This window comes from Alligator sinensis, unplaced genomic scaffold (assembly GCF_000455745.1).
Source record: "Alligator sinensis unplaced genomic scaffold, ASM45574v1 scaffold630_1, whole genome shotgun sequence".
Taxonomy (NCBI): Eukaryota; Metazoa; Chordata; order Crocodylia; family Alligatoridae; genus Alligator; species Alligator sinensis.
In genome coordinates this window covers 364,250-378,710 of record NW_005842522.1, presented here as the reverse complement: position 1 = coordinate 378,710, position 14,461 = coordinate 364,250, and the positions used below count along the sequence as shown (strand labels likewise).

At 45.9% G+C, this 14,461-nt stretch overlaps 1 protein-coding gene across 2 annotated transcripts in view; it reads right to left on the bottom strand.

The window, feature by feature from the left end:
* DCAF1 (DDB1 and CUL4 associated factor 1) overlaps positions 1 to 14,461 on the bottom strand; it is an 89,518-nt gene that overhangs the window by 40,546 nt on the left and 34,511 nt on the right. For both annotated transcript variants that reach the window (XM_025213324.1, XM_025213325.1), the window contains 8 exons: positions 13,734 to 13,913; positions 12,848 to 13,057; positions 11,958 to 12,127; positions 9,500 to 9,624; positions 6,082 to 7,342; positions 4,809 to 5,007; positions 3,259 to 3,341; positions 1,850 to 1,934 (listed from right to left, as the gene is read on the bottom strand). In XM_025213324.1, the coding sequence (XP_025069109.1) occupies positions 1,850 to 1,934; positions 3,259 to 3,341; positions 4,809 to 5,007; positions 6,082 to 7,342; positions 9,500 to 9,624; positions 11,958 to 12,127; positions 12,848 to 13,057; positions 13,734 to 13,913 (2,313 nt within the window). The remainder of the gene's footprint in view (positions 1 to 1,849; positions 1,935 to 3,258; positions 3,342 to 4,808; positions 5,008 to 6,081; positions 7,343 to 9,499; positions 9,625 to 11,957; positions 12,128 to 12,847; positions 13,058 to 13,733; positions 13,914 to 14,461) is intronic.

Genomic DNA, 14,461 nt, shown 5'->3' with positions numbered 1-14,461 from the left:
ATGCACGATAAAGTGCCATTAGCTTTTCTGATGACTTCGTCACACTGCCGACTCATGTTCATCTTGGAGTCCACTAGGACTCCAAGATCCCTTTCCACTTCCGTGCCACCCAGCAGGTCATTTCCTAAGCAGCAGGTATGCTGGACATTTTTCCTCCCTAGGTGCAGCACTTTGCATTTCTCCTTGAAATTGAATTGCATTCTGTTGTTTTCTGCCCACTTGTCCAACCTATCCAGGTCTGCTTGCAGCTGTTCCCTGCCCTCCGGCTTGTCCACTTCTCTCCACAGTTTTGTCTCATCCGCAAACTTGGACAGAGTACACTTCACTCCCTCGTCCAAGTCACTGACGATGACATTAAAGAGTATCGGTCCAAGGACTGAGCCCTGCGGGAGCCCACTGCCCACACCCTTCCAGGTCGAAACTGACCCATCCACCACAACTCTCTGGGTGTGACCCTCTAGCCAATTTGCCACCCACCGGACTGTGTAGTCATCCAAGTCACAGCCTCTTAACTTGTTCACCAGTATGGGGCTGGGGATGGGGCAGTGGTGGGCCCTGCCTCCTGCTGTGGGCTCCCCCTGGGTCCTACTACTCCTGGCTCCTGTCATCTTTGACAGGCAGACAGGAACAAATTAATATTAATTGACTAAATTTTTTAGGGGCCCCGCAGGCCAGATAGAATGGCTTGGTGGCCCAGATTTGGCCCACAGGCCATATTTTGCCCACCCCTGGGCTAGAAGGATCAGTAAAACGTAGCACCTAACCATAGTGTTACCTAAATAAACAGACTCAGGGTGTCTTTTTGAACTATGCAAACCATTTCCTAGAGGAGGACCTGCATAGCCAGGTATAGAGACTGAAAGACAACCCCCTGTCACCCCCTGCCCCACTTCCCCCCCCCCAAGAACTTTGAGCATCTGTGACTCTTCTTAAATGCATCCGATTCAAAGCTTTGCTTGGAGCCTAGCTTCCCTTTGGCCCTAACACTGACGACTGTTTTGGAACAGTCTGTTGCTCAACAAATGACTGCAAAATAAATACAGATCTGATTTCCCAGTAGTCCTGACCAGCTGGGCAGAGAAGCTTGATTTGTATAAATGCAAACACATATGAAAACCAACAAGATTGGTAAAGAAAATTATGAATAATTTGAATCAATTTATGATGTAAAAAAAAATATATTGTTGTGCAACTGTCTTCAGATGAGATAGCCCCTGTAATGAATTTGAATTAGCATTGACACCATGAGAGGAGAGAAAAAACTCATTTCCAAAACCTTCAGATTAGCAATTTTCATGGCCTGACGGGCAAAATGCTGCTACAGTATTATGTGAAATGGATAAAATTTAAACCAAATCAAGCCAAGCTCATTCTGTAAACTACTTTAGGAAAACCTACATTAGCTTATTCCTGTAAGTGGTAATGGGGTGCCCCATACAATAGATGGTTTTCTCTCTTGCTTTTAAAAGCAGGAAATACATTAATCAGTGCTTTCAAGGAATCCCTATAATACCTGTTAGTGCATCAGTTACAAACACCATCACAGCATCCGTCAGTTACCACAGTGAGGCCAATCTTTTTGCCAGGTGTGCCACAAATTAGCCCCATGCCCTCCCTTTCCATGATCTGCTACTCAGCTTTCTGCTCCCTGCCCTGTGCTCCCCACCTGATCTGGTGCTCTACTTTCTGCTTCCTGCCCTCAACAATCTGCTTCATGTCACACACACAGGCTGCTCATGCCACTTGTGGCACCCATGCTTCAGGATGGCTACCCTTAAGGTTCTAGATGTTGTAAGCAGAGACATAACCTGGTGTCAGTTCCAGAAGATCCACTTTCACTGATACTTACATGGGCAATGTCCCCTTTTGTACCAATGACCCTATCCTGAGAGTGCTTGCTGAACTCCACATAATGGTCATCTGGGAAGGAATGCCTGTAAAAAACAATCAGTGAGCAGCTAAGTAAACTGCAGATTCAAACAGTCTATCTTAACACCCAATGCAGAAATACTTCTCGTAGAGCATAACATTGTTAAACATAGACGATAATAATCAGAAGAGCTTGCTCAGCTCTGCTGGCTAGGGAGGCTCAGTGCTAAAATACTTCAGGTAGCTGCATATTTGCCGGAAGAGCATCTACTATATATGCATATATAAGCTACAAGACCAATTATGTTTTGATCACAGATTTGCTGTATTACAAACCACTTCACAACATTTATTCCAGTTGCTTATAAAGATGCAGGCTTAACACTATATTTGCTGGAATAAGTAGCTACTAGGGACATGGAAAATTCACACATTTTTGGAGCATCCAAGTATGCAATGGTCAAACATCTGAGAAACAAAGCATTATTTCTTTTCTTTTCTTAAAAGGGAGAACAGTCAATATTGAAACTAATTTAATGTAACTTTATTTGTGGTGTCCAACTACTCTGCAAAATTCACCACACAAATCACTGTTTATTTTTTTCATAACCACCCTGAAAGTGTTGAAATATATTTACCAGTCAAGGAAAAAAGGACACCCTACTATGATATCAGGCATGCTCATGATTTTACTCATCTATCTCCAAGCAAATTTGACCCCCTAGGTAAGAAGAATTTTGTAAAACTGTCTTCAGCCTATGAAGTGATAAAAGACATTATCTGAACATAGTCATGTTACACTGTTCAGATACTAACCGCTTGAATGCTCTGGTAACAGCTGTGTTGTGCAGTACTGTTTTATAAAAAAAATTAGTACATTTTCCCCTTTGGAGTTCTTTCAAGGAATTGATTAACTTATAACTATTCTTAATTTGTAGGATCATTTTAACCTGGTCAACACTGTGAGATCCATCTTCTGTAGCACCCAAAGGCTGCTTAAGCTTTCTTTTCTTCTATTCTTAAAAGCTGCAGCAGTGTCCAAAACCTTGTTGTCAAGCTGCCCAGAGGCCTGTCAGTCTGGCCTCTGAGCCCAACCGCTCTCTTAAGAAGCCAAACGGTGTGCAACTAAATGCAGCATTATGCTCTAAATATTTTCACTTAAAACAAAAAAACAAACTTGTTCATTGCTATGAGGATACAGCGTGATGGGTTTTCCCAACTGTCCAAAGTACCCAATTTTTGCTGGACTGGTTTCTTACTAGATAGAAGCTCTTTCTTGCTAAGTATCTGAATACTTTTTTGTAGTTTCTTACTCTAGGGGTTTTTGGGCACATTTTAAAATGTTCCTGTAAGTATGGCAGACTCCAGACTGGCAGAGAGAGTACTTACTTCATATCAAAGACAGATTTCATCCCCCACAGCGCAGAGAGAGGTTGGCTCCATGTAGCAGATGTCAGCAATAAAGATCCATCCTGTATTATCAAGGATGAAAAGAAAGCAAAGCAAGACAAAACGACATTACAGTGCTATGCTAACACACACGAAATTACTTGCATATTCAATATGGGGTTAGGAGCTGTAACAAGATCCTTCCACATGGCACTTTTTCCTCAGGGCCACAACCCAGGTGGTAAATTAGTTCTGTAAACTTTACAATACCTGGCATTTCTCTTATACATACATCAACTTTAAGACCTTTCCTTCCCCTTTATGCGCACACATATAATCGCACATAGGCAGAGGGCTGCTTTATCTCTTTCCACTATTTTAGGGACAGAAAAATTCCTGGAAACTTCAAAGAGGAGAGTCATAAGCAGAGGGAGAAAATATTATTTGGGGGGGCTGAGAGCTTGTGCGCACGCAGCACCCCTCCTCCCAGGAGGTAAGTCTGTGGAGGGGAAGGGGCGGGGGGAGGCAAGAGGGAGGCAGATTGAGGCCCCCATAACGAAGGAAGGAGTGGGGCAGGGGCTGAGGTGAATGGGGCCCTGGGGCCAGGGCGGGTCGTGGGACTATCGGAGCCTTGGGCGGCTCCTCCAGGGGCAGGAGGCGGCTCCTGCCGCTGCATGCACCCTGGGGGGAGCACAGAGAGGGGGCCCCCCCCGGGGGGCGGGGGGCGCCCCCTGCCGCTGCATGCACCCTGGGGGAAGCACAGAGAGGTATGCGCCCCCGATTTGTGCATGGGGTGGAGGCGGTTTGCTCCTACGTCATGGGCTCTGCACCCCGCTGCCGTTGCCTTGGGAGCCATGTGATGCCATGTGCCTGCCGCCCCCAGGCTGTGACATCCTCCGCCCGCCCGGTGGCAGGATGCACATAGCACCGTACAGCTCCCGCAGCAGCAGCAAAAGCAGTGGGATGCAGAGCCCCAACCTGCAGCAGCAGCCCACCTCTGCCCCACACACATCTGGGGGGCACATGCCCCCCCCATGACTCCCCTGGGGTGTACACAGCGGCCCCCAGACAAGCCACCTAGGCTCCAGTAGTTCCATGACCCGCCCCGGGGCCCCATTCACCCCAGCCCCTGCCCCTACCTGCCCCGCTCCCTCCCCCTCACTGTGGAGGCCTCTTTCTGTTCCCAACTTTCCCCTTCACAGACTGAAACTTGCCTGCCATGCTGGGTAGTGATCCACACACCGGGCTGTGAGTGTCTGAGTCTGTGCTTGCAGCCCCCCACCTCCGCTGCAGCCACTCAGATCCCATGCCACTCTGCGACCCCATCCTCTCCCCTGCATTTGTGGGGGTTAAGCCCCATTAGCCCCAGGCTCCCACTGCCTGCGAGGAGGAGAGTAACATTAGTTCCACTGGGATTCTGCTAGCACTTTGGTGAATTATGCTGTACATCAGCCAATAAATATGCTTTGGTCATATTCCAAATAGGACAGAAACACAAGTCTAAGCTGTGTGAATCCATTAAGACACAGACTAGGCCTTTAACTCCTTACCCTGGATGGTTCAAGGTGCGTGATGGCAGAGTTATGGCAATTGTAGCTAGCCTCTTCTTGACCACTGAATACATTGTAGAGTTTCAACTGTCCTGTGCAAGTACCCAGCATTAGGAATCGTTCCCGTGCAGAAAACGCACAACAGGTGAAGCCACTTTCATCCTCATTTGCTTCCCGGAACACAGAAATTGGACGGAATCTGGGGAGGGAAAGGTTATATGGGTGACCAAAAAGGAAGAGAAGGAAAGCCAAACAGAACAAGGATGGAGGATATCAAAGCCTAGATTTGAAATCTTATGTAGCTACAAGTCAGCTTTTTTTGTTTGTTTGTTTTTAGGGGAATAGAATTATTGGAGAGAACAGATGATACAGTGATTTGTAGCATGTTCATATGTCCTGCAAGATGAAATATTTTTATGATAATATCCTACCAGGTTGCAAGATCTGGATTCAATATCCTTTAAGATGGGTGGAAAAAAAACCTGTATTACAGTCAATTGGAAAAAAAGAAATATGGACAGCTAGTAAGGCTGGCAATAGTTTTGAAAAATGCAAAGCAAGGAAACAAGGCACACTGGTCAAGCACTTTCTTGGAACCATACATTTTCAAAGGTGGCACTGGTTTTACTATCAAAATCCATAGCATCAATACACAGGGGGGGTCAGACCTGATGATCTGTTTAGGTCCCTTCCAACCCTAAGCACTATGATACAATCTTTATTATATAACCTGTCATAAGCTTCTCCAGTTTATTCCCCCATCTGAAGATGTCACGGGCCTCCAAGTAAAAAAATACAATATTTATGGGTGCCTGTGGGAAAAATGAAATGGGGAATAGACTAAAAATAAATAAATAAATTAAAATCCTCTATTCTTAGCAAAGAGGCCCGAGTCTAAAAGATACATTAAGGCCTGCCATAGCTCAATCACCTGCCTCAACTGTTTCACCCATAAAATAGGAACATCACCACAACTACAAAGCAGAGAGGAGTAGGATGCCACATCATTTAAAATACAGACAACATTCTGAAAGCAGAAGGTGCTATATTAAGTGTTGAGTATTAGCAGTAAGAATAATTAAAGGTCAGATGAAAACCCAATGTCTACTAAAACTGTTCTTTCAAACTTCTCCCAGCTGCCACTCAAGAGTCAAAATGTTTTGATCACGTCAAAGAATTTGGACTGTGGAACCTGAATCCACTTACACAGCAGGAAAGACTTTTTGGAACAGAGAGCACTCCAGCAGTAATCAAAAACATTTTTCTTTCTTACCTGCTGAATATAAGATGTCTATCAAAACAGCCACCATCCACCCCTCCGTACTTCGGAAAGGCTGCCCTGCGGGTCAGCCGTGAGGTAAAGTTAGTTGGCGCCTGGCGCCTCTGTTTTGGCTCAGGACACTGGTGGGGTGTAAAGAGAGAGAAAGGGGGGCAGGTGGCAACAGGGTTCTTGCAGCGGGCATGCTGCTCCCTAAGGTACTCTGTGATTATACTGTCCAGCGTGGGTGGGGAAGGGAGGTGTCTGTCCAGCTGCTTTTTGATAGCTGGGCTCTGGCTGTAGGCGCCGTGGTCCGATTTCTGTCGCAGCACTCTTATTTTCCTGCCATTGCAGGGAGATGGCCTCTCCCTGACAAAGCTAATCCTGCCAATCAAAGGGGAGTTGCTGGCATAAGAAGGGCCTGGAAGGGCAAGTGGACCCTGGGAAGCAGATGGCCTTGACGGAGCATGGACAGAGGTGGCAGTAGAACCTACAGTAGTATGGCTACTCAGCCGGGCTGAGATGCCATTAGCTATACGAGGGGTACGAGGCAGAGCCACAGGAGAGGCAGTTGCTGCAACTGGGGTAAAAGCAGAGGAGTGAGACGCTGCTGTCATGGGTAGATCCGCCTCTTTGGTAAGGACAGAAGCAGTTTCTCCCAGCCCCTTAGAGATGAGATGGTTCCGAATCAGAAGGAGCAGCTCCTTCTCAGGAAACGTGATCCTTGACTGGGCCACCACATCTGCTTTCTGTAACCGAGCCAGAGAGACATCTGTGCCAATCAACAATGGTTTCCCCGAAACGCGCTCTATCAGCTCAGCAGCATATTTGCAGAACTTGACATGTTCACTGCGCTTGTCCTGGAGCACAGGCTCTTTCATCAGTTGCTGGATCTGACAGCTGCTAAAGAGGGGTAGCTTGCTGATGATTTGCCGGACGGTACTGCTGCGCGACAGCCCCACCAAGGCCTTACATGCTAATGCTCGAATCTGGTCTGCATCCGTAATTGGCATTTTTATGGACAGCAATGACAGCAGCACTTTGATGCCATTGTTGGACTGCACCACATTCCACATCTTGGCCAGTGTGTGCTCACTGCTCTTGGGGGCATGGGGGAGCTTCCGCCGGGGGGTCCCCGAGATGAATTTGCCAATACTGGAGATACGATTATCTGGGCCACATACACAATTGATGATGATCTGAAGAGCTGATTTCTGAATCTCTGCATCATGGATGAAGAATTCACCCTCAGCAACTCCCAGGATGATGCTAATACCTAATAAGAGAAATGTTTCATTAACACTTTAGCCTATTCAAGCAACAGATTGTTCATCAGATGCAGAATCTCCTGCAAATCAGGAAGGGAGATACAGTTCACCTTCTTATTCTAAGATCCTTTGCAGTCAACTCATTCCCTCTGACCAACACAGTAATGTCCACCTCTCCAATCATATCATTTTCCTTCACCAGTACCATCCACTGTGGATTGGTCCATGGAACAGTATTACTTAGTAACAGGTTAAGCAATCTCTCAGTGAAAGTGACCATATATGATCCAGGTTTGCAGTCTTGAGAGGCACCTGCCATTAAAGCAACTGCCATATGCAGACTGACGGAGGTGCGTCTCAAGGGTGGACACTACAAAAAGCACTCTCCTCAAACAGGATCCAAGCAGAAGATGAGGGGAATATTTTAATGAGTGGACAGCACACTCCACAATGTCCTTAATGACTCAAAGAAAAATTCTGGAATTAGCTCCAGTCAAAAGCTCACATACTTTTTAATTGCTCTTCAACTCCAACCATCATCTGAGAAAAGGAATGCAGAATATTGTAACAAGCGTTCATCCCACAACACCCCCCAATAGCCACATAGCCCCTGCTCTGCCCTCACTCCTCAAGCTTGCCCCTTCATCTTTCCTGCCATGCCTTTTTGTTCTTAGATATTTGGATCCCTGATCCTGTGTTGATATTCTGGAGTCTCTACCTCACCTTATGGGCTTATGAGGTGGCTCCAAGCCCCCCCTTACACCCTGCCCATACCTCACAGATGTTATCAATCATATTGATCATCAGTCCTCTTGAGCCATGGCCTCAGTCCCTACGACTGGGCTTCCCTGCCCAGGCACTTTGCCTAGCTCAGCTACTCCACAGTGTAGCTTACAGGCTTGGCTTCTCTACCCAGGCACTTCACCTCTTACAGCTACTCCCGAGTACAGCATGTCAGCCTGCACTCCCCACCCAGGCACTACATCCTCCCTCTCAGGCTCCTATCTTCATTCTGGCTGGCCTTCAGTCCCCTGGCCCTGATCTCTGGGCTCCCTTACCCTGTCTACATCCATTTCTGGGTTATGGGCCCTCTGACCCCCTAGCAGTGGTCCCTGACCTTCGGTCATCCCTTAACCTGGCCCTGCTTCTTCTAAGCTAGTTGAGACCATGGGCTCCTTGCCCTATCTATGCCCCTCCCTGTGCTATGGGTCCTCTGATCCCCTTGGTCTCTGGCACTGGTCCCTGACCTTTGGCTTCCCTTGACTCTGGCCCCATTCTTAGGCTAAATGAGACCATGGGCATGCTGACCTGACAGGCTCTGGTCTTACTCCCAGCCTTCTCCTTAGTCCCTTACTCAGACCTCCTGAGCAATTTACCCCAGCTCATGTTTTCTAGCATGACCTGGAGCCCTGCTGTTCTGGAGCTCCTCTCTCTTTGGCTCTCAGGGCTAGACTCCCTGACCAGCCCAGGCCCTGGGCTTATATGCTTCAAGCCCAGCCCCCTTCTAGTCAGGTGACTCTCTAATTGGCCTCCTGCCACACCTGCAGTCTGCTTCTCAGGCCTCTTCCCCTCTTAAAGTGACAGGCATGCTAAGCACCTTGTCACAATATCAACAGAAAGTGTCTACACACAAACAAAGTTCCCCTCCTGACTACCACAAGCACCCTTCCATGACATGCCAGGATCCATCTAATTTAGATCCAATAACCAGCCATGGCCCACTCATTTGCAAGCTGACAGTCCATGGCTTGAGACAAAGGGAATGAATGAAAAGGCACATACAGTAACTGTTCATTTTAAATTAAAATAATTATTTCCCTCCCATCAACTCCAATGCCATATTCCTATGAAAACTTTAAGATTCTGGGAAGTTGAGGAAACTGTACTATCCCACTGTGCAAAAGGATTAGCACTGGCAATGTACTCAGCACCTTCAGGACATAGAAGAGACAAAGACCATGCCTTCAACAAGTTTAGAACCCAAGTACCATGGCATTCATTACACAGTACATTAACTACAGCCTCCTGTCATTTCTCTGGCAGTTATTAATACAACTGTAGCCTTACATTTCATTCCAGGAATGGTGTATCTAGGTGAATCTTATCTCAGCTATCGGTATGATTGGTAAGTACATAATAAATCCTCAAGTCCATGCTCAACTTACCCACAGTAGAAACTGTAGATCCTGCTTCATCCAGCACATCCACAGGCTCTGCCAATTGCAACTGGATTTTAGGAACCACAGTAAGAATGGCCAGTACATCTAACGCATAGCGCACTGTGTCATTCCTGAAAGAGGACCATACCAAAAATTATTACAAATGCAAGCATACAGAGCATCTGTGATGTCTGATGTTTAGGCAAACTGTACCAAAAATATTTCTCAATTCACACCGATGCTGCTAAATAGGTGGAAACAAGTTCCAGATGGCACCTCTTGATTTTATGTCTGAATTTCCAACATCTTTATCTTTCCCTCTCAGAGAAAGAATTGTATGCATTGTTAACATGGCCTAGGTCTCCTGCTTTCTGCCCACAAGCTTTTTCCTTCCCAGTAGCTACAAAAGTTTCACAGCTTTCCATGCACAAAAACAAATAGAAGAGAGTTTTTCAAGATTCAGCCCACGAAATCATCATGACCCAATTCTACCCAAAGGTCTAAACAATAGATAAAATAAGTAATTTCCTCACCAACACTTTTTAAAGAAAGGGTGATGGCAGAGACTTGAAAGTAAAGGAAGAATAATGGAAACAGCGATCCAGTCTTGAATACTGCTCAATGAGCTAACAGGAGCTAGGAATACCATGGAGACTGGGCAACAACATAAGCCCTGTCAGTTATTTTAGGAGTTGCCTTGGCAGTGCTGACTGGAGTAGATTCCATTTTCCATCAGGAAAGTTTTGCCAAAATTGTCACAAAAATTTCTCTCACTCTCCTTTAACTGCTGTCTATCCCAGTGAATATTAAACAAGTCCCTGCCTCTGGCTGAGTTAGAACACGGCCTTGAATCTGGGTTTCTCATGTCACACATGTAGCCACTGAACTATTGGCAACTATAGCATTGGTGGCATCTCTTACAGACCATTAATTCCATCCTGGTCCCAAAACACCTTCCTAACAAAAAGTGCCTCAGAACGTGTTTCTACATGTGATTACAGTCTTAATAAATCAATCAATTCTTGCAATGGAAATAAAAAAAGTGTTTTAATCAGAAAGATCCAACCAGCTCTGAAGAGAACCATTTTGGTATGGTTTTCCCTAAAGCCTAAAGAAATTATTTAGCACTAACCAAAAAGAGGATGAATTCAAAGGCAGGAATCTTTCATTAACACATTTTTTTCAAGTTGGTGGTAAAATTTTAACTGAGTTCCCATCATTCCCCTGCTGCAGTGCCCCCCTAAATCAGATGCTGCAAAGTACCTTTAGGACTGGGGTGAGGAGAGAGAGACCTCAGCTATTTACTAGAAGATAACTTTGCTCTGTCAGCATAATGACTGCCTAAACAGCAGACGGAACTTAAGAGGGATACCTCCAAATTTAGTTTCTGAACTTCTAAAGCCTGAGAGTGTCAAGCAGTGCTGCTCAGCCTCTGGCCAGCAGGCCAGATCCAGCATGCAGAACCATGTCATCTAATCCATGGGACTCCACACAGGTCCAGAAATTTGATGGTGGGGGAGCACTAGCAATTAATACTACCACCAGTCCTTACTGACAAATTTCTAAGCCTTGCAGATAGATGACATAGCGCTGTGCACCAGATTGGGTCAGCATGTGGAGCCACGGTGGCAGGCCTGATCCAGCATGCATGGGGCAGAAGCCAGAGCAGCAAACTCGATCTAGCGTGCAAGATGGACCAATCCCATGCACTGGATCCAGCCCACAAACCAAGCTGACACCACTCATCCAGCCCACAGCCTAAAAAGGTTGGGCACCATTGGACTAAAGAATTTCTTCTGGGGGACTGGAGTCAGCCTGAACAGAACAAAAACAAAACAGGCAGTTCCAAAATGTCTCTATTACAACCGCTTTTTCAACAGCCACATACTTGTACCCATTTAAGGCCTTATATTAATGTAATGCATCTCAAAGCATATGACAAAATACAGCAAAGCAATATGAGTAGCACCCTGAGCTAGCTAAGTCTACTTCATGAGAGGGAAGACTCACCCCTTTGCAGGGATACAAGAGTATACTTTGATTTTATCCCTCTGCACTGACAGGTTATGTCTTCTAGTTCCCAGTGGTATGGTTACTGCTTTCTGCTTTTACCAAAACAAAGAATGGTAAGCAAGTCTGTACTGGATGGAGTGAATGGATTAGAGCTGTAATTAGAAATCTGCTCAACTCCTAATTTGCCAGTGCATTTTGGCTGTCAATAGCCCTTTGGACGTTCAGATAACAATATTTTCAGTTTGGTTTCACCACCAACAGTGCATCTTCCCACACATGCTAACTTTGTGACATCTCCTGTCCTCCATATGCTATCCTTAGATTGTCTGAAGTGTGTTTAATATTAAAATGGAAAACTTTCCATTTTAAAAAGTATCTGATATCCTGGCTAGAGCATCTCAACCTAAAGTTGCGGAAGCATAACAGTACTACGTATTATCTGGCATCTCACCTGGCATAATATGTCTTCCAATTGCAGGCTATGGAGATAAGCTGAAGCATGAGTTGCACACAAGACAGTTTAAGAAAGACTTCTGCTGGCTCCCAGTAAAGTTGTGCTGGACCATATTCTATCAGAAACTCCATCATCTCTACAATCTGCTCATGAGTGTAGGAACATGCCTGTGGATAGAAGGGGCAGGAAGTTTAAGAGAGGTATCACAAGAGTTACACACTTAGAGATCAGGCTTAATACTCTTGGGCAGGGGCTGGCAGGTGTTGGCTGCTACCAATCCCCTGCACTCATTCCCCACCATCCTTCCCTCCATTGAGCCTGGCCCTGGTACAGCTGTGCTCCAGCTAGGAGCTGCACTTGCACGGCAGCCTGGGAGCAGGGGGCTGGGAGAAGCAGCAGTGGTGTGCATACAGCTCCCAGCTACATGGCTCTGGTGGAGGAACTTAGCCAGGCTTCTTAGCCCATTTCTAGAGACTAGATTACTCCATGATGATGCAAAGACAACTGGTCTGAAAACAAATAGCTGAATCCTATTAGCAGACCCCAAATGCCTCTGGTATTGTTACAGACTTTCCTATAACTACAAAGTTGAAAAGTCTGTGAAGAAAGTAGATAAATATGGTAAAATTCTGCTGTAGATACTTTTAGCTTGATTTTTTAATGTTAGTAACAAAGGAAGAAATAGCACCTCCCAATTACACATGAACCAAATGTGCCAATGAAACTTTGCTAAAACTATTTTCAGTTGCAATATCACATCACAAGGAGGCAACCAACCTGTTTCATATCCTGTATGGACTCCACTGGCTTTAAGAGACCACTTGATTCCCACTTCTGAGATTTATTTTGAAAACACAACAAAAACAGCATCACAAAAGCCTGCTCACCTTGTATGGTGGTTGCGGATGGACCAAGATGCCACCTTCAGTGCGCTGGAGTGACTGCTTCACCTGTTCCAGTTTGATGGCAAGGTGAGCCTCAAAGTACCTGCGCAGGGCCATGCAGGTGTGCTTCCCAGTCTGTCGGCTGGCAAAGATTTCATCATCACTCAGCAGGGCCCCCTGGTCTTCTAGGTTTAAGATCTCTAGAGTGCTGATCTACAAAAAAGTCAAGAAATAGGAGACACCTTTTTTCACTGGGTTCATAATTCACAGGAACTAAGACTCCAGCAGCTTCTAACAACATCTGTACAGATAAATCTTAGTAAATGGAGATAAACTCACTATTGAACGTAATAGAAACTATGACAGCTGAAACTGGATAACTGGGTGTCTCTTAGGTATTAAATAGAATTATATTTTGCAAATACAGAGGTCTGATAGAGAAAGCAGCACATATTTTCTGGGAAGAGGAGTTCCCTCTCACCTCCATTACTCATAAAAGCAAATACAAATATAAAAGTCAAATCAGTGCAGCTCTGAAAAAAAGTATTTCTACTGCAGTCATCTTGTCATTCAAGATCACTGTGGTAGAATACACGTGTTAAGTGAAAGGCTTGAGAAGTGAATCAAAGTTACAGGCAGCACCCACTGCCCAACTACACAGCATTTCATTTAGGGCACTTTGTCTCTAGACTTAAGGAAAGAAAGTAAAAGGACCTTCAAATATGTGAAGGAGTTAAAAAAGGTAGGGGGGAGGTTTGTAAAATCTACCCTCTCTCCACTCTAAGTGGAGGGAGAAGGCAAGAAAAGGAACACTTCCCAGCTAAACAGAGGAGCTTCAGAACTAGACATTAAAATCATTATTCAGGATATAGGTGGCTGCAAGCCTTACCAAGTTAACCAGGCGACGAAGGCCATCATGCCTGTCAAAGAGCTCCAGGACAGCACGGAAGGAGAAGCAAATAGAGAAGAACATGGTAGCATGACAGCAACCCGATGCATGGGAGCACTCCATCAACCACAGGGTGTAGTTCACCACGTCCGACAGCACATTATGGGGATGCATGCACACCTACAAAGCAAAAGGACAATCCTGATATTAGGCAGCCAGAACACAGATCCATCAGCTTACTGGCTATGCAAAAATGAAGTCAATAACAACACAGTTGCTTTTGTCCTGAATAGCAGTGATATAAACCCTGAATTCAGAAAGCAGCTCAACTTCAGAAAGTAAAATGGTAGCAGGAACTTCCACAAATAAGTAGGGGTGCACCGGTAGAGATTTTTTGGGCCAATACCGATGGCCGATTATTAACCAGCCATCTCGGCCAATACTGATCCAATTGCTGATATGCAGCCCAGAAGCTTGAAGAGCAGCGTCCAGCTGTCAAGTCTGTTGTGGGGAAGGGACAGATTGAGGCCCCCATGGTGAGAGAGAGAGAGTGGGGCTGGGGCGGGAGCTGGGCCCGGACTATGCTCAGGGCAGCTGGGAGTGGGGCAGGCAGTGGCAGCACTGGGAGGGGGCAGTATGGGGTGGGCTACAGCCACCCCAAAACTTGCCATATCCCCTCCCTCCCAGTGCCACTGCCACCTGCCCCAAGCACAGCCTGGGCCCAGCCC